This window comes from Natator depressus, chromosome 7 (genome assembly GCF_965152275.1).
Source record: "Natator depressus isolate rNatDep1 chromosome 7, rNatDep2.hap1, whole genome shotgun sequence".
Classification (NCBI taxonomy): Eukaryota; Metazoa; Chordata; order Testudines; family Cheloniidae; genus Natator; species Natator depressus.
This window is the reverse complement of record NC_134240.1, coordinates 81,649,034-81,673,004: the sequence shown is the minus strand read 5'-3', so window position 1 is coordinate 81,673,004 and position 23,971 is coordinate 81,649,034. Positions and strand designations below refer to the sequence as shown.

General features: G+C 43.1%; 1 protein-coding gene across 1 annotated transcript in view; it reads right to left on the bottom strand.

Annotated features, from left to right (window-relative positions):
• COL13A1 (collagen type XIII alpha 1 chain) overlaps positions 1-23,971 on the bottom strand; it is a 153,282-nt gene that overhangs the window by 77,169 nt on the left and 52,142 nt on the right. Inside the window, exons 3-7 of the mRNA XM_074958917.1 lie at positions 23,734-23,786; positions 21,692-21,718; positions 16,940-16,975; positions 13,531-13,557; positions 8,744-8,794 (exon numbers count right to left, since the gene is read on the bottom strand). Of these exons, the coding sequence (XP_074815018.1) occupies positions 8,744-8,794; positions 13,531-13,557; positions 16,940-16,975; positions 21,692-21,718; positions 23,734-23,786 (194 nt within the window). The remainder of the gene's footprint in view (positions 1-8,743; positions 8,795-13,530; positions 13,558-16,939; positions 16,976-21,691; positions 21,719-23,733; positions 23,787-23,971) is intronic.

Here is a 23,971-nt window from a genome sequence, read left to right as displayed (position 1 = left end):
ACTATTCTCTTCAGACCCTGTGCTTTCTGAGACTTCCCAGTTCTGAGCTGGGTGAGATGGGGAAGGGAAATACCTCCTAGGGCACTTTTAACCTAGGGAAGTCCCTAAGCATATAAGATTTGAATGAAACAACTGCTGGGACTGAACATAGATTATGACCAGAACTTTGATCCTCACAGTGGAGTATCAATGAAGGTTCAGGGCTGTTTAGCAGTTGAGGCGAATGACTTGGGAGCTGGATGCATGGTCAGAATGAGAGAAAAGAAGTTGGGAGGTCAGGTGAAGGATCTGGCTGGGTTGGGAGAAAAAGGGAGTGCAGAAGCACAGGGATCAGCGGATAAGGGAGAGTTCATGATTTTGGTGGGGCTCTTCGGAAATTGTGAGCCTGAGTGCATTTTGAATTCCTCCATCACTGTAGTTAACAGTCCTGTGCAATAGCAAGGGATTAGCTCACTAGACAGTGTGCAGCATTGTGGAATTAAACCCAATAGACTATAGGAATCAGGGAATAGCCAGAGCACATCAATGCCCAGCCTTGCCTCTTCTCTCCTTTTGCTCCCCCTGACATATGCCGGGGACTGGGAAAAGGGCCAGATTAGAGCCCCTTTGGCAGTAGAAGGAGCCTTTACCTTGGGGTATTCCACAGAGAATATTTCCACCCCTTTACAGCCCCTTACGCCTCTGGAGTGACATAATGGGGCCTTGGCACAATGTAGAGTTGGGCCCAAAATCTCTTTTGCAGAGCTCTAGAGAACTACAGCTACAATAAAATGTCTCAAATTGCACCAAACAGTAATGTTGTTATTCAGAATACTAGCATGACTGAATCATTCACATTGTTTTTTTTAAAGCTTTACTAAGTTGAATTTGGTCATAGTTGCTTTGCAGGATACATATAAAACCACCTGGATCCGTTGGCTTGAGACCAGAGGAGAAGATACACTATAAATTTAATGATCTGCCCAATGCTGATTTCCAAAAGGGTGAGAACTGAGAGGATCCCATTAATAAATGATTAATTTTTGGACTACTCCCATAGACAAGAAGTGCTAAGAAAAGAATCAAGGAGGAAACCCGGAAATGGTGCAATTTGGCCTCTGCTATCTTTCTTGTAAACTATAAACTGTTTCCTTTTACTCCTTGGCTAAAGTCTGATGTGTACAATAACAGGCCAAAGCAAAAGTTGACCAACTAAAGATTCCAAGAAACATTTTTTCCTTCTCTTGTTCAAATGTTGTTCATATCAGGTTCATAGTCCTGGGAATTGCCAAATCATAGGGATTGTCTGTTTCTGCCACTATTAGCACAATGCTTCTTTCTGGCCAGAATGCCTGAAGAGAAGTTAAGCGGCAGAAAACTCTGGAAGTGAAAACTTGAACCTCCTCTTTCCTCTAAAAGAAAATCTGGAAACTATTTGTCATCCCACCTCTTTCCAAAGTGGCCCCAACCTCCAGCATTTGCTTATTTATCTTTGGCATTAGGTAATCCTTTATACTTATCACCAACTCTCCATGAAATTAAATAATCTTTTCAACAGACTTTGGGGGTGGAAGAAGTGAATTTTGCCAGTACAGACTTGTGAAGTTCTGGGGTACAATCCAGACCAGTAAGGGGCTGTGTCTCATAGACTCATAGACTTTAAGGTCAGAAGCTGGGGGGGGGGGGGGGACAAAGGGTCCTCTCTGTCTGTGTGATGCTTTTGCTGGGACCAGAGCAGGAATGCAGGTCAGAACTCTTGTAAAGAGTTAGTAAGCAATCTAGTTAGATATGCGTTAGATTCTGTTTTGTTTAAATGGCTGATAAAATAAGTTGTGCTGAATGGAATGTATATTCCTGTTTTTGTGTCTTTTTGTTACTTAAGGTTTTGCCTAGAGGGATTCTCTATGTTTTGAATCTGATTACCCTGTAAGGTATTTACCATACTGATTTTACAGAGGTGATTCTTCTACTTTTTCTTTAATTAAAATTCTTCTTTTAAGAACCTGATTGCTTTTTCATTGTTCTTAAGATCCAAGGGTTTGGGTCTGTGTTCACCTGTACAAATTGGTGAGGACTTTTATCAAGCCTTCCCCAGGAAAGGGGGTGTAGGACTTGGGAGGATTTTGGAGGGAAAGACGTTTCCAAATGGGCTCTTTCCCTGTTCTTTGTGTAACACTTTGGTGGCGGCAGCTTTTAACCTAAGCTGGAAAGAATAAGCTTAGGGGGTCTTTCATGCAGGTCCCCACATCTGTACCCTAGAGTTCAGAGTGGGGAAGGAACCTTGACAACCCCTAACTTCTGTCTGAGTTACTGAAGTCCTGAAATCATGATTTAAAGACTTCAAGTTACACCATTTACCATTCATTTACACTAGTTTAAACCTGCAAGTGAACCATGCCCCATGCTACAGAAGAAGGCGAAAAACCTCCAGCATCTCTGCCAATCTGACCCAGGGGAAAATTCCTTCCCAACCGCAAATATGGCAATCAGACCCTGAGCATGTGGGTAAGACCCACCAAGCAGATATCTGGGAAAGAATTCTCTGTAGTAACTCAGAGCCCTCCCCATTTAGTGTCCAGTCTCTGGCCATTGGGGATTTTTGCTAATGCCAGTTGCCGATGGGCTCCATGCCATTGTAGGCAGTCCCATCAGACCAGCCCCTCCATAAACATATCAAACACAGTCTTGAAGCCAGTTAGGGTTTTTGCCCCCACTGCTCCCCTTAGAAAGCTGTTTAAGAACTTCACTCCTCTGATATTTAGAAACCTTCACCTAATTTAAAGCCTAAACTTGTTGATGGCTAGTTTATAGCCATTTGTTTTTGTGTGCACATTGGTGCTTAATTTAAATAACTCCTCTCCCTCCCCGGTATTAATCCTTCTGATGTATTTATACAGAGCAATCATATCTCCCCTCAGCCTTCTTTTGGTTAGGCTAAACAAGCCAAGCTCTTTGAGTCTCTTCTCATAAGAGAGGTTTTCCATTGCTTGGATCATCCTAGGAGCCCTTCTCTGCACCTGTTCCAGTTTGAATTAATCTTTCTTAAACATGGGAGACCAGAACTGCACACAGTATACCAGATGAGATCTCACTAGTGCCTTATATAATGGTATTAACACTTCCCTGTCTCTACTGGAAATAGAGATCCTAGGACTGCATTAGCTGTTTTCACGGCCACATCACATTGACAGCTCATAGTCATTCTGTGATCAGCCAATACACCTAGGTCTTTCTCCTCCTCTGTCACCTCCAACTGATAAGTCCCCAGCATATAGCAAAAATTCTTGTTGTTAGTCTCTAAATGCATGACCTTGCACTTTGCACTATTAAATTCCATCCGATCTCTATTACTCGAGTTTACAAGGTCATCCAGATCTTCTTGTATGATATTCTGGTCCTCCTCCATATTGACAATACCTCCCAACTTTGTGTCACCTCCTGTCCCACAACCTTAGATGCCTCACTATGCTTTACTGTTGTAGCTCCCAACCTGGGCTACTCGCGCACAGCCCACCAGCATGCAAATCATACCCTGAGTATCTGTTTATAGCTACAGCCCTGGTCCAGCAACTCTGACCCCAGCAGCCTGTCAGCAACACACCAGCCACATTCTGGCTTTCACCAGCCTGGGTTACTACTTGCAGACTGACCCCAATACACCCCCAGTCCTGAATTTCCCCCAAAACATGTTTTCCCAAACTCCTGGGTAGTTCAGATACAAAAGATCCGTTGCCCCTGTAAAGGATCAATATTCAACCATTTGCAACTTTAACTGGAGTTACCAAACAGTTCAGTTTAAACACAACACTGGATTAGTTTAGATTAAAAATAATGCACATTTATTTAACTACAAAGAGAGAGATTTTAAGTGGGTACAAGTACAAGGTATTAAAGTCAGAAAAGGTTACAAGAGAAATAAAGATAAAACTCTTTCTAGTAGCTCAAACTTAATAAGCTAGACTTGGTTCAAGGTAATATCCCAGCAACAGAACTGATCAAATTCTCTGATCGGGATCTCCCCCCAGAGTCAATGGGCTGCTTCCTTTGTCGTCTTAGGTGAAGAGGTGGAGAGAGAAAGAGAGAGAGAGAGATAACCTGGTGTGTTTTTGCCCCTCACTTTTATAGTCCTGTCCCCCTTGGAAATACATTTTCCTGAGGGTTACCCTTAGATAAAGTTCATTCCTGTTGTGAAGAAGGAGACAGGGAGGCTTGTGGTAAAAGAGGTTCCATGTTGTTGTTTGCTAAAATGCAGATTGAACTGTTCCTGCCCCACTTTGACATGTGATTGCCACTCAACTTTGATGACACCTGGCTAGAGGCGTCAGTTTGTCCTTTGTTTTTGAGAAACCAGTTTACCCACTCCCCAGAATAGTCTGGTAAGCACATTGTAGTCATAATTTCAGCTTATGTTCATAACTCTTAATAAGCATTTTGCACATACATTACACAAGAATACTGATGATCAATATGTCATTAGCTTTTAAATGGTACCTCACAAGGCATAGTTTGCACAAAGATTATTACACTAATGTGTACGGTATGTATACAGGGGTGCTTTCAGTCATAGGTCTTCTAAGAGCTTTGGCCGTGATAGACAAAAATCCATTTTAAATATTCTTATTAGCTGGGTGAAACCTTTTTATGGGTTGAGTTAAAACCCCAGTGAGATTGGCAGATGTGAACTTGCCCTCCCGTTAACATAACTGTAAGCGTAAGCCTCACCAAGACAACAGGTGTGTGTGTGTGTGTGTGTGTGTGTGTGAGAGAGAGAGAGAGAGAGATCACAGAACTGAGGTCACATCAGAACAGATGGAGTGAGAGAGACAGCCTGAAGGAGCAGCTAAAGCATGAGTCTGACCCTGGGGCTGTTGGTAGATCTATCCAATTACAACTCTCAGGATATCTGCATCACTCTTCAGGCTGATTACGAGCTAAGAGCTGCAGTTCATGACAAAGGGGGAAAGGGACAAGCCTGTTATTCTTATACTCCATTGTGTGCTTAATTCAGTGCTCAGAAAACTAAGGGACTGATTCACTCTGAGCCCAGCATAGTGCAGGCAGAACAAGCACTGTCAATGGTCCCTGACCTGTACCGCCCCTGGCTATTCTATTCCTGGATCACAACACAACACTTCTGAAACACCTCAGTCCTGAACAACAACCTCCTTTCCTCCGTCTCTGCTATTCTAAGTCTGGGAGACTTATAATATACTTCCTAGAAGTGCTTATGCTGAGCCTTTCTCATTGAAAATTAAAAGCACATAAGCTCAATAAAGAGTTGTGATTAATGTTTTGCTAGGAACAACAGGACACCCTGTTGTTGGCTAAAAGGATCAGGACAATAATATATCCTTTCCAGTGCCAGAGAGCAGCTCCTGTTCCTAGACTCCGCTGAGAGTGAGCAATGTGTCTCACCCTGGGGTAGTGGGGAGGGACATTTTGTCTATTAGGTCCTCTTTCCCAACCTGCTTGATGTACTATTGTCCTTCCTTATTGCTAGGGCCCTACCAAATTCACAACCAAAAAAAAGTGTCACAGACCATGAACTCTGGTCTCCCCCTGCGAAATCTGGTCTTTTGTGTGCTTTTACCCTACACTATACAGATTTCACGGGGAAGACCAGTGTTTCTGAAATTTGGGGTCCTGACTCAAAAGGGAGTTGCAGGGGTCACAAGGTTTTTTAGGGGGGGGTCACGGTCAGTGTTCCCTCTAATTTTTCCCACCCATGTGCAGAATTAATTTTGTTATGTGCACCAATATGGAGGTGATGTGTGACACATCACCTTCAAATCGGTGCACATAACAAAATTCATGTGGTGGGGGTGGGGTGGAGTGGAGGGATTTGGAGTTTGGGAGAGGGCTCAGGGCTGGGGCAGAGGGTTGGGGTGCAGGGGTGTAAGGGCTCCACCTGGGGGTGCGGGCTCTGGGGTGGGGCCGGGGATGAGGGGCTTGGGGTGCAGGAAGGTGCTCTGGGGTTATGGCTGGGAGAGAGGACTCCCCCCCAGCTCTCCCCCCACAGAAGCACCTGGGCTGGGGAGAGAGGCACCTCCCACCACCGCGGCAGCTCCAAGGCTGGGATCACAGGACAGGTGCCCCGGATCCCAGCCCCCGCAACTCCAGGCTGGGGCTGGGTTCAGGGAGGGGTGCTCCTGACAGGTCCGGGCCGAGCTGCCCAGGTCCAGGCCCGGGCCACCTGTGGCTGGGTCCGAGTTGGGCTGTTCGGGCTGGGCCGCCCTGGCTCTGGCTGGAGCCGGGCCATGCTGCACCACCTCGTGGCTGGAGCTGAGCTGCACCGTAACACCCTGGCTGGGTTCAGAATGGGGTAGAGGCGCCCTGGCCATGGCAGGTCCGGGACGCAGCATAGTTGAAGGCCGGGCTAGGTTGTGGCCAAGGGAAGGGTGCCCCTCCCCTGGCCACGGCAGGTCCCTGGGCGGGTTCTCTGAGCACCTGCGCAGCGCTAAATAGGCTGCTGTGCAGCTTACAGGGAACTTAGGTCACGGTATTCCCACCCTTACTTATGCGCTGTCTTCAGAGCTGGGTGGGCGGAGAGCGGCAGCTGTTGGCCGGGTGCCCAGCTCTGAAGGCAGCAGTGCAGAAGGAGGGGTGGCAATACCATACCATGCCATCCTCACTGCTGTGCTGGTGCTGGTGATGGCACTGTCCTAAGAGCTGGGCTCCCGGCCAGCAACCGCCGCTCTCCGGCTGCCCAACTCTGAAGGCAGCGCTGCCGCCAGCAGCAGCGTAGAAGTAAGAGTAGCAGTACCAGAACCCCCCCCTACAATAACCTTGTGACCCCTCCCCCCCACAACTCCTTTTTGGGTCAGAACCCCTACAATTACAACACCCTGAAATTTAAGGTTTAAATAGCTGACATCCTGAAATTTACAATTTTTAAATCCTATGACTGTGAAATTGACCAAAATAGACCATGAATTTGGTAGGGCCCTACTTATTGCTGCCAATAGCAGCCTAGCGGGAACATCCTGGCTGAAACAACTTCTGCCGTTTAGCACAAGACCCTAAAAGGCTATCTGCCATTCAGAAAACTGCAGCTGTCAAAATAAAAGTCATTGTCTTCTGAAAAGCCCAAGAATCTGCATTTGTTTCCTGGTTTGGTTTTGTCATTTATCAAACCCACAGTGGCGGACAGGTGGCGCTGGGAACAGACTAAGCTGTTTCTTATTAGGAACACTTACCACGGGACTTTTGGAAAGATAATTGGAAAGCCAGATGTAGCCAACTGTCCAGACTGCCGAGGTCTCTTTCACTTGACTTCAACCGGTTAGATGTGAAACAAGGTCATATGTCCTCCATCCTCTCTCTAGGTCAAGGATGCTACTCCTCACAAAGCTCATCAAAAAAGGAAGTTACCAGGGCAGGTGTGGGGGAAGGGGGATTGAATCTTTTCTGCCACACTGCAGTGGAAATTAATGGTATATCAGAATGGATGGATCTGAGATGCTTGCCTGAAAGAGAGTGGTAATAACCTATTTGGGCAATAAGCTGTAGATAATATTTAAGATGTAGATAAAATAATAAGCTGGGCTAATATTTGTCACATATTTGTTGTCCTACCTAATACACATTCGTCTAAACTCAATTGTCTTTCTATGGAGTTTAAATTCACATTTAATTTCATTCTGTGTGAAAGGCACTTTTTGAAAGTGCCACTGGAGGGGCAGCCATGTTTAGCTCCTGAAGGATGGGGAGAAATGTGCTTCAGCTTTTTTCATGGCATGAAGTTAGATCAAAGAACCCCAGCAAAGTTAATACCATTAATACAAACCTAAATTCTAGCCAATAACCACTGGAAATGTATTGAAAAACTGGAGTTTCTATAACGATACAAAGACCTAACAGAAATTTGGATAACACCGTGCATTTGCATTTGTTAGGGAAAGCTAGAAGTATGAACTTCAATTCAAGAAGGACCTAGAATTTGGGATGTATGAAAGCTCTAGGCCTGTATTCTTTCTTGGACACTAAGGCCCCAGTTCTCTTAGGAACTTCATGTGAGTGGATCTCTGCACCTGCGTGAAACTCCTGGCAGGATCAGGGCCTAATACTGTACTTCTCCAGCCCAGCATACCTCTCTAGGTGCCTCTTTTCTGCTCCCTAATTAAAACAAGCCATCAAGACCGCAGCAGAGGAAGGGTTCACTGAACTCTTCAGAGAGAAACCTCAGCACTCTGACAGTAACATGCTTACCATTGATGAACCTGGCTGAGCAACAAAAACTTTGAGTCTTAGGATAAGAAATTGAATTTTTCAAGCAAGTTCCTAAATTACCCATTTTTGTTTCTCCAGCAGCCATTTGCCCAGCCTTGATCCCGGACATGTTGCACTGTAAAGATGGAGCAATGCCATCTGCCAACTAGACTGATTGCAAAGAGCACTCAGCCAAAGATGACATGCTTCGCCCAAAGTGAAGGGCGTACTCATAGCAAGGCATCAGTCCTGCTGCCAAGAGGTGGAACTATTTCTCTTCCTTTTAAACACAGGAGAAAAAACCACTGGAATAACCTATATGGTTTCCTTGCTAAAGACTAGGTGCTCACTAATTCTAGCAATTTGGGCTGTAATTTCATTATATATAGTAAATAATATTTGTATAAAAACAAGTCTGGCCAAACAGGAAAACCACATCAGATAGTGTTACTGCTCCTCTGGAAATGCTGCTGCTGACTTGGTACCCCTCCTTAGTCTTTTTTCAGTAACTCACCCACAGCCTGCATCATACAAAAATAGAGAGAAAATCACTTACGGGAGGGCCTCGGGGACCGATGATGGACATGCCTGCTTCTCCAGGGGTTCCCTGCAGAGAGAGACAGAGGCAGAAAAGGTGTGAGAAAAGGAAGATTAAAAAGGAAAAAACTGGAAGGCAAGGAAGCAGAAGAAGGAAAGAGAAAGAGGAAGAGGGAGATGTGAAAGCATTAGTGAGAAGACAAAAGAGAGCACAAAGCGAGATGAAGAAAAGAAAAGGGGGGATAGTGAATCAGTAGAGGGGAGGAAAGAGGTGATTGCATGAGATAATGAGGAGGAGGAAGAAAGACAGTTAAGGAAAGGAGATCAAAATAATCAATATTCACATTCTCTATAGAGACCATGATTAAATTGTGATTGCTTAGAGCCCTTCTCACCTGGGATAAGAAACCTCCTTGGTCTGTCTTGTTCATGAGAGGAAGCCATTTTGAAGTGTCCCACCCCCCTTAAGAGATGGCACCACTATGAGTCTCTTTGGAGAGGAACATGAGACCTCATCTAATGCCTGCATACTCGCCATGCCCTGGGAGCACACATTTGCCTCCCCTCTATTTGATCACTCTTGTTCATCCTGAAGCTTCACCTGCCCTAGTCTAGGGACTGAATAATGCAGAGAGGCATAACTAGGAGTAAAGCTGTGCAGTATAAGGGGAAAATGAGATGTTCAGCAAGGAAAATTATAAACATATAAAATACTTTTTGGATAAAATGCAACCTCTTGTGATTATTAAAGATCCTGTGAAACTTTTAGTAAGAGCTGTGGTGTTAGCTCTCAAGTCCTGGGTAAACTCTAATTCAGGTCATGACATTCGGCCTCCCTAAATTTCCTTTGTGAAATTGAATTGATGGTAATGATGTACATTTCCTTTTCCAGTCTATTGCTGTGTGCTTTTTAAACAGCTTTCACATCTCACCCCAGATGCATCTGCATTTCAGTGGCAGCTCTATACCCAAAATGTACACACTTTATCAAGTTCATGAAGCGGTCAGGGTGCCTTTGGAGTGAAAGGAACAATGTAACAGTAAGACGTAAGATCACTATTAGGACAGAATAGTCTCCTGAGGTCAGTTGTGAAAGCACCATCACTGGAGATATTAAAATAGTGGCTGGTTAACCCAGTTCTGAACATACACTGGAGACCACATTGTATATCACAGGGTAGGGCAAGGAGAGCGAGACAGATTGCATAATCTGCAAGGTCTTTTTCAACTCTAGTACTTATGATTTTATGAATGGATCAAATGAGATTTAGTGACCAGATTGGAATTTGAAAGTTTAGGTCTAAAGTAAACTAAATAACTCCATGTGAAAGCAGCTTGATGTACTGTACCCAGAAATAAGTGGCTTGGTCAAACCTGGTTTCTAAAATAAGTAGGGACTGACATGGAGACAAAATGTTCTTATGATTTAATCATGTATTGTATGCAATGATAGACATTTATGGTACATCTATACTGCGCTAAGAGACCCGAGGCACAGCCGCAGCTGGCCTGGGTCAGCTGACTTGCGCTCACAGGGCTTGGGCTGTGGGGCTATAAAACTGCAGTGTAGACCTTTGGGTTCAGGCTGAAACACTGCCATAGGGACAGTTCTGCCAGCCACAAACCACTGGCCTGCAGTGTAATCGGGCCATACCCCTCCCCAACGCCCTGGGTCCATCCCAGTAAATATCTTCACCATTTCTTCTCTCTGGTCACTCACTGCAGAGGATGGATGTGCTGCTATGGAAACTTTTCCACTGCACAGGACACCTTCTGTGTTCAAAAGCAGAGATAGGCCTAAACGTCAACGGCCTCATCCAGATTTGAGGAGCAGCTTTCCTTGAGTTGAGATGTTCAGATTTGAGGTTCTACTTTGGTAGATTAATAATGTTAAAGAGTGGCATTAATTGCTGGAGAAAGACTAACATACTTAGTCCATGGCTCTAGAGAAGTTACTTTCTCTTTAAAGGGAGTCAACTTTATTCACTGGACTTGGAAACGGGATTTTAAGTCACCGAAAGACAAGTGTTCAGAGAGAAGAATGATCTGGCTGCAAAAAGGAGAGACAGCCTCTCAGTTTTCCTCAGTTAAAAGCAAAAGAAGAGTAGCAGTGATTTGGGGAAGAATGTTCTAACTACCTAAAGAAAAAAAGAAAGAAACTGAGTGAAGAAAGCAAGAGTAAAAATGGGGAACGTTGGGCAACTTAGAGGCAGCTGTGACCTGCCAGGACCTGGGGAGTGGGAAAGTCCTGTTTGTAGCTATTTATAAAAGGCATTCATTTTGGATTAAGAAAAAAACAGTAAAGTTCTTCCTGGAAAAATAGAAGCCGTCAAAGATTCACGGCAAACCCAGGTCATATGACTGGCTCTGGCTCTCAATGTGCTTTATAATACACAATACATGACTGATAGTCACAGATGATAGATTCCAAGGTCAGAAGTGACCATTATTATCATCTAGTCTGACCTCCTGCATAACACAGCGCATAGAACTTCCCCCAAAATACTTACTAGAGCAGATCTTTCAGAAAAATATCCAATCTAAGTTATCAACATCCTTCTTGAATTGTGGACACCAGAACTGCATACAGTATTCCAGTTGCGGCTGCACTAATGCCAAATGTAGAGGTAAAATAATCTTTCTACTCCTACTTGAGATTCACCTGTATATGCATCCCAGGATTTGCATTTGCCGTTTTGGCCACAGCATCGCACTGGGAGTTCATGTTCAGCTGATCACCACAACCTTCAAATCTTTTTCAGAGTCACTGCTTCCAAAGTTCCCCATGATGTAAGTACGGCCAAAATGGATACTGTTTTCTTGTGCCCAGTTTACCAGGCAATCCAGATTGCTGTGTATCAGTGACCTATCCTCTTCATTATTTACCGCTCCCCCAATTTTTGCATCATCAGCAAACTTTATCAGTGATGATTTGATATTTCTTCCAGGTAATTAATAAAAATGTTAAATAGCACTGTGCCAAGAACCGATCCCTACAGGACCCCACTAGAAATTATATCCATTCAATGATGATTTCCTATTTACAATTACATTTTGAGACCTACCAGTTAGACAACTTTTAATCCACTTAATGAGTGCTATGTTAATTTTATATTGCTCTAGTCTTTTAATCAAAATGTCACATGGTACCAAGTGAAATGTCTTACAGAAGTCTATTATGTCAACTCTATTACCTTTAACAGCCAACTTGTTGTCTCATCAAAAATATATCAAATTAGCCTGACATAACCTATTTTCCATAAAGTTGATTGGCATTAATTATATTACCCTCACTTAATTCTTTATTAATCAAATCCCATATCAGCTGCTCCATTATCTTGCCCAGGACTGATGTGAGATTGATAGGCCTATAATTACCTAGGTCATCCCGTTTACTCTTGTTAAATATTGGCACATTAGCTTTCTTCCACTCTTCTGCAACAGCACCCCCTTCTAAGATTTATTGAAAAATCAATATTAATGGTCCAGTGATCGCCTCAACCGGCTCTTTTAAAACTCTTGGATGCAACTTATCTGGATGTGCTGATTTTAAAATGTTCATCTTTAGTAGCTGCTGTTTAACTTCCTCTTGAGATACTAGTGGAATGGAAAGAGTGTTATCATGTGATACAACTACATCATCTGCCACAGAGGCTTTGGCATTTTGGATGATTTGATAATGCTGATTGTCTACCAGGAGAATCCGAACAGGGGACAAGAGGGAGTGACCTGAAGAAGAAGAAGAAGAAGAACCAGGTTTTCATCCTGCCCTGCCCTTTCTTCCTATGGTATGTCATTGTTTTGTCCCCTATCTTTTTCACAGAGGTCTGAACAGGTTTGCCAATACCATACTCTTTACAGATGTTTCCTCAAACAATGCGGTGAACATCTAGACATTTCCTAATTTCTGCACATATTGCTGTTCATTTTCCAATTAATTAGATGCTGCCTGAATTGATTCAAGGCACTTCTGTCCCTCTCCTATCTTTCCCTTTTGAGTGTATGATGTAGTGGCATCTGAAGACATAAAGTGTTGACTGACATTGAATATTTCATGAAATTTGTGTCACCATTGTGACATATTAGTGGCTTTGTAAACTACCAGCTCTATGTAGGGATAAAAAAACTCATTCAATACTTTTCAAATAGTTTAGGGAACTGCTCAGAGAGACAGGCAGTACTGCAGGGTCTTTTTTTTTTTAATGGAGAAGATATAACTGAAGTAAAAAAAGTGTATGTGTGTGGAGTGGTGGCCATCTCTTCCCTGTTTCCCTCTGTGTTTTTTCACTATGCAACTAACCCTGGAATGGAGGTGGTGAGACATAGCCTGTGACCAGAGGAATGGTGAATAGGAGAAGCCCAACACATAGGAACTGGATGGGCCATTAGGACATAGCTGTTATATCTTATCACATTTGCATATGCACATTTCCTGGACTTACCAGGCACAGCTGTCAGCAGTGAAGAAGCTAATGGTTAAAAAACCACAAAGGCTCAGCTGGCAATATTGAGTGTGCCCATCCACCTTTGGAAGTCAGCCCTTACAATGTTAGTAAATTATAGTAAACAAAAAAATTCAACATCCTCAGACGCTGTGTGGGCTGGAAGGAATTTAAGAGATGAGCTCATATTGTGAGCGGAGAGGGGTGGGGCAGTTCAGAGCCATGTATGGTTTAAACACACGGAGGGCTTTAAAGGCACAGCTCTTCAATTGTTGTGATTTGAAGTGAAGGGATTTCAGGTGGCTGAAGAGGAAGCTGAGAGAGGTCAGGGTATGACATGATGAGCTGGAAAGAGCTGACTCACCTTCTCTCCGGGTTGCCCCTTTAGTCCCTGGGTCAATTACACCAGTCGCAGCCGCATGCAAAAGGGTGAAGGGGAGAGAGAAAGAGACACAAACACAGGAATCAGTGTTAATGGCACACTAAACCCAAACACAAAACAACGCAACAAAAAACAGGTCACAGACACTGACGCATGCTCTGTTTAAGGTTCACACACAAGCACAATGACCTTTGCTTCTCCCTCTTCCACTGCCCTCAAGATCAGCTGTCTTGGCAATATCTCTGAGGAAGAGCAGCTGAGAGAGGTGGCAGCTGAAATTGGGTTTTCAGCCAGCGTGAGAAAATCAATTCTTGATTTTAACAAGTGGTGGTGGTGGTGGGGAAACTGAAGCTGTGTGTTAGTGATAAGCTCGCCATAGTTAGCAAGGCTGGCTCAGAGTTCAGAGACATCAGCTCACAAGTAAGTGAGGCAGCAGCAACAGACCTCACAAGGAACCTTGGCACAGCCGCCACCAGGGATGATAGTCCTCGGGTGGGATTAGCCATGGTGGTCAGAACAGTGGCTGAAGATGGACTTGGCTAACAGTCAGTCCACACTGGCCAAGTGGCAGGAGTTCCTGGCCAGCCTTTCAGTGTGTGGGACAGGAGGGTCATTGAGGAAAGGCAGAGGAGGATAAATGGATGAATGTGCTGGGAAGAAGGTATCTGACTGAATGGGAGGGTGGGGCAGGGGAAATATGTTTAATCGACAATCTTCATTACTGGAACAGCAGTAAAATATTGATTTTTTTTCTCTTCTCTTTCTCTTCTGCCTGGCTCAAAGAGGGGGAATTAGATATAATATATGGCCTGGCTATGTGAAATCTGTGGGGTAAATGTGCAAAATACATATAAGTCTTACATACTGAAATATGTTTAATATATTAAGTCACTCCAGGTAGGTTAATTACAATTAAAACAGGCCTGTTTTATGGTAGGACCTTATTCTACCACCCTTATTCACACTGAGGAGTAACCTACTACATGTGTAGTCTCACTGATTTCAGTGGAACTACTCACAGAGTAAGGCTTCACTTAGTATAAGAACAGCAAAGCTGGGTCTTCAATGAACACAGTATGTAGGCTTTAAACAGGGGCTCATCTGGAAGTGTGCTGATCAATGTTACCCACCCAAAGTCTCAAGTTTGATTACTAGCTCATCTTTCACTACCCTGGCAGTTGGCAGGGGCTGGCATTTCTGCAGAGCCAGCTTCCTCTGCCTCTCAGAGGCCTCCTAGCAGGGTCTAAGGGCAGTTTTACTCAGTTCCCCTCTTTTATTGCATACGAATAAGCAGAAAATTAGAAAGGCACCATATGGATTTCGGTCTGTCTTCCATCTCTGTCTAGAGCAGTGATCCTCATAAACTGCACTACCTTGCGTTATATCCTGTTGTGCCACATTACTGAACGCAGCAGTTACTTACAAAGTAATGTTGTCATGGCAACACAACTAGGGTTACCAGACAGCAAATGTGAAAAAACAGGATGAGGGTGGTGGGTAATAGGAGCCTATATAAGAAAAAGACCCAAAAATCAGGACTGTCCCTATAAAATCGGAACATCTGGTCATCCTAAACACAACATCAAACCAGAAGGGCATTGTGAAGATGTACTAGCATTGCTTGAATCACCCTGAGTCTGGCAATACAGTAATACTGAAGAGCTAATCCCCTCAGGCATGCCAGGCTCCAATACCAATGAGGCATTTGGAGGAGACCTTACTGGAGAGAGAAAGTTACCCAGCGGTATCGCTAAGGAAGTCCTAAACATAGTACATAAAATATAATGGAGCCATAAAACCCTCCCATACTTTGGGGACTTGGATTAATTGGGACTCAAATCTGAATTACCCTGGCTCATGAGGTTTGTAAAAGCCAAGCCACCCCGAGTTATGCCCACCCTACCTGTGGAATTCGCCAACCCTTTTTCTATATTTTTTCCATCACTGCTCATGGCAGTGAGTAGCTGATTATGTCATTAATGTTTATAAATGCGTTGAAGATGTAAAGAGTCACTTAATGCCAAGAATTGTTAATTGTTAATAATATTTGTTGTATCTGTATGTAAAAAGAGAACCTCTCCTCGCTAATCAGTTTCCATAACAAACACTGTGGGCCAGATCCTGATGTAAATTCGTATAGCTCCATTGGCTTCAATGGAATTGCACCGATTTACACCAGCTGAGGTTCTGGCTCTGGATGTGTAATCTCTTATGACATGACCACTTTAGCCACTCTATATTATAGCTGCCTGTGAAATTGCAGGCACCAAACCCAGACACATCTCATTCATCCACACACAGCCTTCCCAAAAGATATTTAAAGATGCAAAATGTTTGGGGGGAAGCTATCCAAACGGTAACTCAGGCGAGCTCAGCTGTGGCAAGCTGAACAGCTGGGAACTGACAAGGAGTGAAGGTAGCTAGCAACACAGTTTCCTCTCTCTGTCTGAAATGTGGGATGGTCATAGGGCAGGTGTCTCAGCCAGAGAAAAGCATAAGGATTCAGGACCTATCCACAAGTCAGAGTGAACTTAGTGGAATGTCACCTCACTCCTGAGGCTGTTATGTTGTCCTCTTTGGAAAGACATCAACATGTATGGGGAATAAAGAGAACAACTCCATGAAGAGGGAACACAGGGAACAGAAGGCAGAGCCGCACGATGCAAAGGTGTTTGGGGTGTTGATGTGATGCTGTATGACACGCGCTGCCCAGCCCTTCTTCAAAGTGTCACTGTTATTTTAAATGTGTACTCTATGCCTGGAGGGCCAAATTAGAGCCAATGTGCTGGGCAGACATTGTACATTCATAGGCTGAGAAAAGGCTACAAATGTTGTTTGATCTATATAATTTTTTGCAGACAGACAGATCTGCAGGGGGAGCTTGCCTCTCCTTGACCTTCAGAGGCACAAAGGCAAGTACATTGCAGGCAGCAAGAAACCATTGGCAGCCCACTGCTTGGCACCACTTGAACACATGGTGCTACAGGGAGCATTCTCAGAATGTAGCCAGGGCCTCCTTTGCAAGAGTCCCATTTGGATTTGGTTTCTGTATAGAAATGTCTCAGATAAGAGCCCCCTATAGACTTACCAAGGATTTGTGCCTCTGTTTTCTGGGTGGAGCCTAGTTACATCACAAATGATAGAACCTGCAGCCTAAAATTTCTAAACCTGGAAGCAGATCTGAGTAGCAGTTCATTCAGCTTTGTTCATGAGGGAAGCTGCTGCTTTTTCCCTTGTTATACCCAAACCAGACCTTAAAATGGAGCAAGGGGCTGGGGCAATCATTTCCCTGAAATAATTAAAGTATCACTCCAAACGACCCACAGGCATCCCAGCTTTTGGAAAAATGTGTGTCAGTCAGGTCAGGCAGATGCAAGAGGTTGTAACTCACCGTTCTTCCAGGGATCCCCATGGCGCCTTTGTCTCCCTAACAATTAATGCAAAATCAGACGGCAGTTGGAAACTGGTCATATACAAGACTACAAAATGACACAAATTAGATGTCACATGTAGATATATGTGTGTATCTTTGATTATTAATTGACTGAGGTATGTGTATGTAGGTGCACATATGTTGACACACTATATATACATATATTTAAAGCATGTTCATATGTTTGTATGTATTTTTGAACATATGTGTAAGCATGTGGGTATGGATATGTATGTAAGTCATCAGTCTAACTCCTTGCTATATAGGCACAAGGAACCAACAAAGCACAACCATTTAGAAAGGAAAAAAAGGCAAGAGTTTGTGATCCAACTATGAGTCTAATCATAATTTCAACACTTTCTATAATCCAGCTGCTGGGAAACTGCTCCTTTCAGTACCTAATTATCACATTTTTCTCTTTCTTTCCAAGGAAATCTGAATGGTAGCTATTTATTTATAGAGCTGTTATCACTTAAGACAGAACTCTCAGAGACCATGAATAGGTTCACATTTTCCAGTAGTCCAGAAAAGGGAAAGCTATACTAATGTGGATAACAAGCTAACACAGGAAATGGCATGTCTAGCACACCGTATATTAATGGCTGTGTTCTGTGTCTCTTAACTGTACAGAATGCTGCCCAGTGCATCTTTAGGGTGTGAAAATCATTAAGTGAGGTTGCATGAATGTGCCTGCCTAAGAATGTATGAGACGATACTTGAACTGAATGGCAAAGATACATGGACACAAAGCCATTGGCATATTCTTAGCCATTTATATAGATTTTAGTTCTGAGTCTATATTTAAATTTAACTATAGAATTAAAAAAAAATTCTGTATTTCTGGTCACAAAAAGTGAACGCTATCCAGACTTAGAGAGCAGTATGCTGATGCTCAGAAGATACAGAACTATTTATGGTGTCCATTGTTTTGTGGATTTCGCTGCACATTTTGCAAAAATGACATTGTAAAATCTCTCAGTATTGTTTCTGATCGCCAATTTGTTTTTTTCTTAAGTTTCACTATGAAAAAAATCAATGTTTCTGTTGTACTTTCTCATATATTTTCACTGTAATACTGTTTTCTGAGGAGATTGATTTCTGCTGCACCCAACGAGAACATAGACAATGTAGGAGGCTGACTCAAGGGTGAGGGGAAAACAACCCCAACTGTGTCACCTACATGAAATCGTTGAGCCTCTTCTGTCATTAGCCCTTTAATCATGGCAATGGGCCAGAACCTTAGCGCTGTGTCCATAGTGATCAGTAGAAGTTAGGGATACATACTGATTACACAGGTAACTCTGCCGAGGAAAATAATCTTTGATGTTGGTAAATGTTCAGAAATTCTTTTTTTTCCCCCTAGCAGTGTCTGTAATCAAATGAGAATATAAAACAATACTGATGGTCATTTTTCTACTGTCGCCTGCCAATTCGCTCTGCTATCCAGTGATGGAACTGCAAAAAGCAGTGTGGAGAAAAAGCAAAATGGAGAAGACTGTCTTGAAATCTGGGGAGTGGGTTAGTTCAAGGGGAGTGGGCCAGTTCTCGCCATTCAAGGAATGCACTTTGCTGCCACTGTTGCTCAGTAACCTTTCTTCGCTCCCTGTCTGATGTACATAGTAATACTTTAGATTAATGTTCTAAATACACTTCACTATACACAAGATTTAAATGTAAAGAGGTAAAAAGTATTTCGAGGTTTAACAACTCCAGAGTTATAGACAAATACTATTCCATAATCAATGGGCATTTCTTTCACATACATGTTGGATAAATCAAAAAGCCATATCTCTGCTGCAACAGTTATACAAAGCAGTTTGATTAAATTTACATAGATGGTATGTGACTGCAAAGTAAAAGGAGATTATATCTATTTCATCCCATTCTGGTTTTTATATTGCACCCATCAACATGCTATTTGATCTCTCTCTCTCTCTTTCTTTCTCTTTCTGTGTCTAGGTGCTGTACATGGTTTATTCAGAAAACAATGGAATTTCTCCATAAGGGACAGGAAACTCATTGCCTTGCTCTTTGATTTCTTGGCTTCTGCTTGGGAGCTTGCTGCTGAGTTTTCTTGTTCTTTAATTTGGACATTGCTTTCCTCTACAGCTGAGCTTGGCAACTTGTTATGAAAATGACAAGGGTCAAACTCTCATGATCTGTAGTGGAAGGGTGTTCCAGACTTTTGGATCTGTTGTTGAGAAACTCTTCCTGGCTGTGCTGTGACTGGTATCTGACCACATAATGACTGATGCTGTATAGGACTGAGCTGTGTCTAATATTAGTCTGCACAGTGACTGGTACAGTACCTGATGTCAAAATGCCAAGTACCTCATCATGAAATGATGTATGAGTGCACTGTGTCTGGTATTTGACTACACAGTACTTAGGGTCTTCTAAACAATACTAGCAGGGGGGAAATGGTCCCAGTGGTATTGCAAATAAATGCCAGATGTTTATGAGAAAGAGTTGTCTATGATGTGAAGCCAGGAAATACACTCTGTTGTGGATAATACTTATGTCCTGCACTGTATGCTAGCATTGTATTCATAGCCCCACTGCCTGCCTGCCTGCTGTATTTCTAAAGTGGCTATTGTTTTAGTATCCAAGCACCAAACAACAGTTATGAAGAAGAACAGTTTTGAGTGGTCTTAAAAGATGTTTTACTCTCTCTTTTCCTCAGGCAGTGTGTGGATTTGTTTTTGTTTTTGTGGAAGTCATTGCTGAGGAGACTTCATCCAAAGGTGGTATAGGTTGGGATCAGACTGTGGTGAGGCTGTGGCTTGGTCCGATCTCCTCTGGCAAAGGAGGATCTCTTGGGGCCTGTTGCTGAGAATGCTCTGGTCCCTGATCCTGAAAGACTTATCCTGAGTCTCTCCAGTACAGGAGCCCCGCTGGCTTGGATGGTCTCGGACAGTAAGGCTACTCTGAAGTAATCTAACCCCGGATTGTAAAAGCCTTGTAAATTAGAGCCAAACCATGAGTTTGGGCCTTTGATGAAGGGGGAGCCAGCAGTTTCACACAGCACTTTGCATCAGCTTTTACTACTTGTGAGGTGGGACACTGTGCTACACCAATTGCAGCCTTCATGTGACAGTTACGGTCAGCCCCAGGTAGCGTGAATAGAATAATCTAACCTGAAGGCAATGAAAACGTGGACCACGGTGGTCAAAACCTTGTCTAAGAAGAGAGAGAACAGCCTCCTGACCCACCAAAAATGGAACAAAGGAATTCCTTGCTACTGTGGCAATCAGTATGTCCATGAGTAGTGATGAGTCCACCACAGCCCAAGGATCTGCACTGCTTTGATGATATGTGGCCTGCTGCCCTCAGATGATGGTGAGGTTCAAGTATTTTCTTCTTTCTGCTAATATTACTTCTGTGTCTCAGTATTTGAGTTTGAGCCAACTACTTTTCATCCATCTATTGATTTCTGCCCTTGAGATGGCTCAGGCTGCCACAGTGGAGAAAATATATTGATCCTAGCAGCTAAAATCCTTATCACAATTTATCTCAGCAACAGACCATTGCTAATGCTTCATTTTCATTTGGACTAAAGTTAGTTATGGATTTACAACTCCCTGAGAAGTTGGCAGGCACCATGTTGATTTAATTTTAACCAGTGATAATGGGACTGTTCACAAAAACAAGCTTATGGGGGCAAAGAAACAAATTTTTAAGAACTTTAGGTTACAGACTGGCTTTTCTGTTTGAGGGGTGCTGAGCGGGGAAAGTGAAGCGGTGGCCATTGAGCAGAAGTTCCCTTTTGCTTGCATTGGCAGGCAAAGGGGAGCTGGAGACTGGACAACACCCCAAATCACTGTCTGTGCTGCCTTGGAAATGAGAAGCACCTCTGGGCACAGTACCCAGGCTGCCTGCCTTACACTCAATGAAGTGCTAGGTCACCATTCTGCCTGGCCCTTGCGTGGCTATGCACAGAAGTGGAGGAGGGGGAAAGAGGCCCCTGAGCTCTCTTCCCTGCCCAGAACACCTGCAAAAGGTGAAGCACGTAGCCCTCAGTGTAACTCAGAAGCCAGTATGACAATGTAACAAAGTGTCCCCTTCACTAGGAATACATTAAGAAACAGGTGGAGTGACTGGCCATAAACTGGCTCTACTGGAGCCATGAGAAGGGATGGCTTGGTGTCCATTTGGTGTCTGAATTTCACTTCTCTGTGGCCTGACCTCTGTATGTCCCTCTCACCTCTACTTCCTGTATCAGCATGGATTAAATGGATGCTTCCTGCATCTCCCAGGCTCCTCCAGAATTAAAATAAACAATCCAAATCACTGCAATATCCATCCTGGTATCTGCTCAAAATAGAACCTCCAGTCTTTCCTGGAAAGCCTGTCGGAATCTGAGCTTCTATCAGTGAGAGTACAATACAAATGTGGTTCTTAGACGGGGAAGGTGATTCATATTGGAAAGGTGATCTTAAAAGGCCACATGTTTCCCAAACACAAAAGGATCCTATAAAGAATGTGTTTCTTGGAACATTGTCCTGCCAAGGTCCTGTTGTTCCTATCCTATTGGGATCCATATCTCATTTACAACATGCTCTTCATCTAATTTAGTTTGACCACCGGAGACCACTACTATGTCCCAATTTACACAGCCTTGAGGCCTGCCTTTCAAACTACTGCCGGAGAGAGAGAGAGAGAGAGAGAGTGAATAAAAAGGAAATAACACGATAGAAAAAAGCTATTTACCGGAAGCCCTGGTCTTCCTGTAGGGCCCTGAAATAAAACAGAAAAGGCAACATTGGCACAAAAACTGGGGTAGGAGGTAGGGAGAGCACTGATTAAAAAGAAGAAATCCAGTATAAACAATGAGAAAACAGAACTGTTAAATCATCAGAACAGCTTTTGTACTAGCCCGATCTGATTGTTCCATTTTCCCAACCCATCTTTAAAGCTTTATTTCTATTTGGTATGTGTCTATCACAGAGATTCCCAAACTGGGGTCTGTAGGTAACTGGTATCCCATGGAGAGCTAGCTAGTGACATGTTTCTGAGTCTTCTCCTTGTTTCCATCTGATGAATATTAAATGTTCATGTACAGAATTTCTGGAGTTGCCATAGAGATATTGTATGATCATGACTGGGAGGGAAGGTATCTAAGATGATGTTCACACTATGAAAAGATTTGAGAACCTCTGGACTAACACATAATCTTTCTTTCTTTCTTTCTTTCTTTCTTTCTTTCTTTCTTTCTTTCTTTCTTTCTTTCTTTCTTTCTTTCTTTCCAATTACACATCTACAGGTTGCTGGCTTTCAAATTACCCTATCTTCATCAAAATTGGTAGAGAAATGACAGAATCTGCCACTGGAAATTCAATGAGTCTAGGACCATTCTAATTCAACGTGTAATTTTAAGTCCCTTCAGATGCTCTGACAGTATATGCCCAAGAACGAATATAACTAGGGAGTGTTTTAATCTTCTCTGTTTCTCACTCTTTGGAATTCAGCCTTGCCAATCCTATTCACCACTGTCATGTATCAGAAACAGCCCTGCAAAAACATAGCCCCTCAGTTCGCCCTAAATGGTACAGCGTAAGAGCTGCTCCCATTTTCTTCAGCTTAGAAGTCTGAAACTTCACATTTACACACTGTGAAATGTATAAAAAACTGAGATTTTTGGTGTGTCAGCATTTCTGAGTTGCTAGCTGGAGTGACATATGTGAAACCAGCAATGTGGGAATCTGTTCCACACATCATAAACTAGTTCCCATCCATTTTAATCAGAAAAAAAAACTGGCGAAAATCTTCAGCATGTAAACACCAAGTGCTTTGCTTAAATATTTAACAGTGAACTTATGCTTATGATTTTTGAACTGCTATCACTTGCAGTCCCTTAAAATCTCCTGACATTCTTAGTGAGAATAGGGGCGTGGTTACCCCGTGAAAAATTCCACCTTGGCTAATTAAATTCAAGTCCATCTAATTTCATCTTGTTATTTCAATTGGCTACAGTATTCTCACTTCCTGTCCTAAACAGTTGTTTATACAGACAGGTTCAGGGGTCAGAATAAGCTGGTATACAGTAGCATATTGTGTCATCACTTCTCTGGTGGTCCCATTTGTTATCAATTAGTGTTAGTGGGAATATTCCTTCAGTCCTTGCAAGGCTTTTTCTGATTCCCTTGATACCCTTCAAGGTCTCTTAGCAATAATGAGTAACTAGGAACATTCTGGCAGTAGTTGGACATTTTTCTGAAGTCTAAGTTGTCTGAGTTGAGTTTTTGCATTTGGCTAACATTTGGAAAGGAAGCTGTCTACACAATTTTTCTTCGAAACTGATAATTGCACATCTAGGGCCAAACATTCAGCAACCATGGCTGAGTGGCAGAGAACAAGTTGCACAGGTACGTATGCAACATATATTTGCACCAGTTCTAAAGAAATATGTCGAATTCAGTATATGGCATCCTATGCATGAAAATTGCACACTGTTATCCTCATTTTTCTACATGAAAATAGTTGGGAGTATTTCTAGCCCTCCATATTCACCATTTCTACCCTGTGAGCTTTCTCAATCCCATGCTGTGAGATTTCAGAATTGTGCAGAGCTATATGGGTGTGTCTGTGAAATCCCACTAAGGGCCCAGGCACTCTGACTGAATACAAAGGATATTTGGTGTTCGAGAGATTCTGGGAGATTTTAAAGGAAAACTTGGTTATAACATTGGACATGGCATATGGGAGACAATGGTTACTGCTAATTTCCCCTCAAGCCCCCTTCGCCCCATTACCATCAGGTGCACACTTCGCAAACGCACTGGAACTTTGGTACTTACAGGAGGCCCTGAAAGAAAGAAGAAGGAAAATAGACAGTTATTAGTGCTGTTATATAATAAATCCTGAAGACAAAGTTTAGATGATCACTCCTTACATTGCACACTCTCTCGTTCTCTCTGTGGACTGGATTCTGATCTCACTTATTCTTGTTCTACACCCAAGTAACTCCATTGTTTTCAGTGAATTCATCCT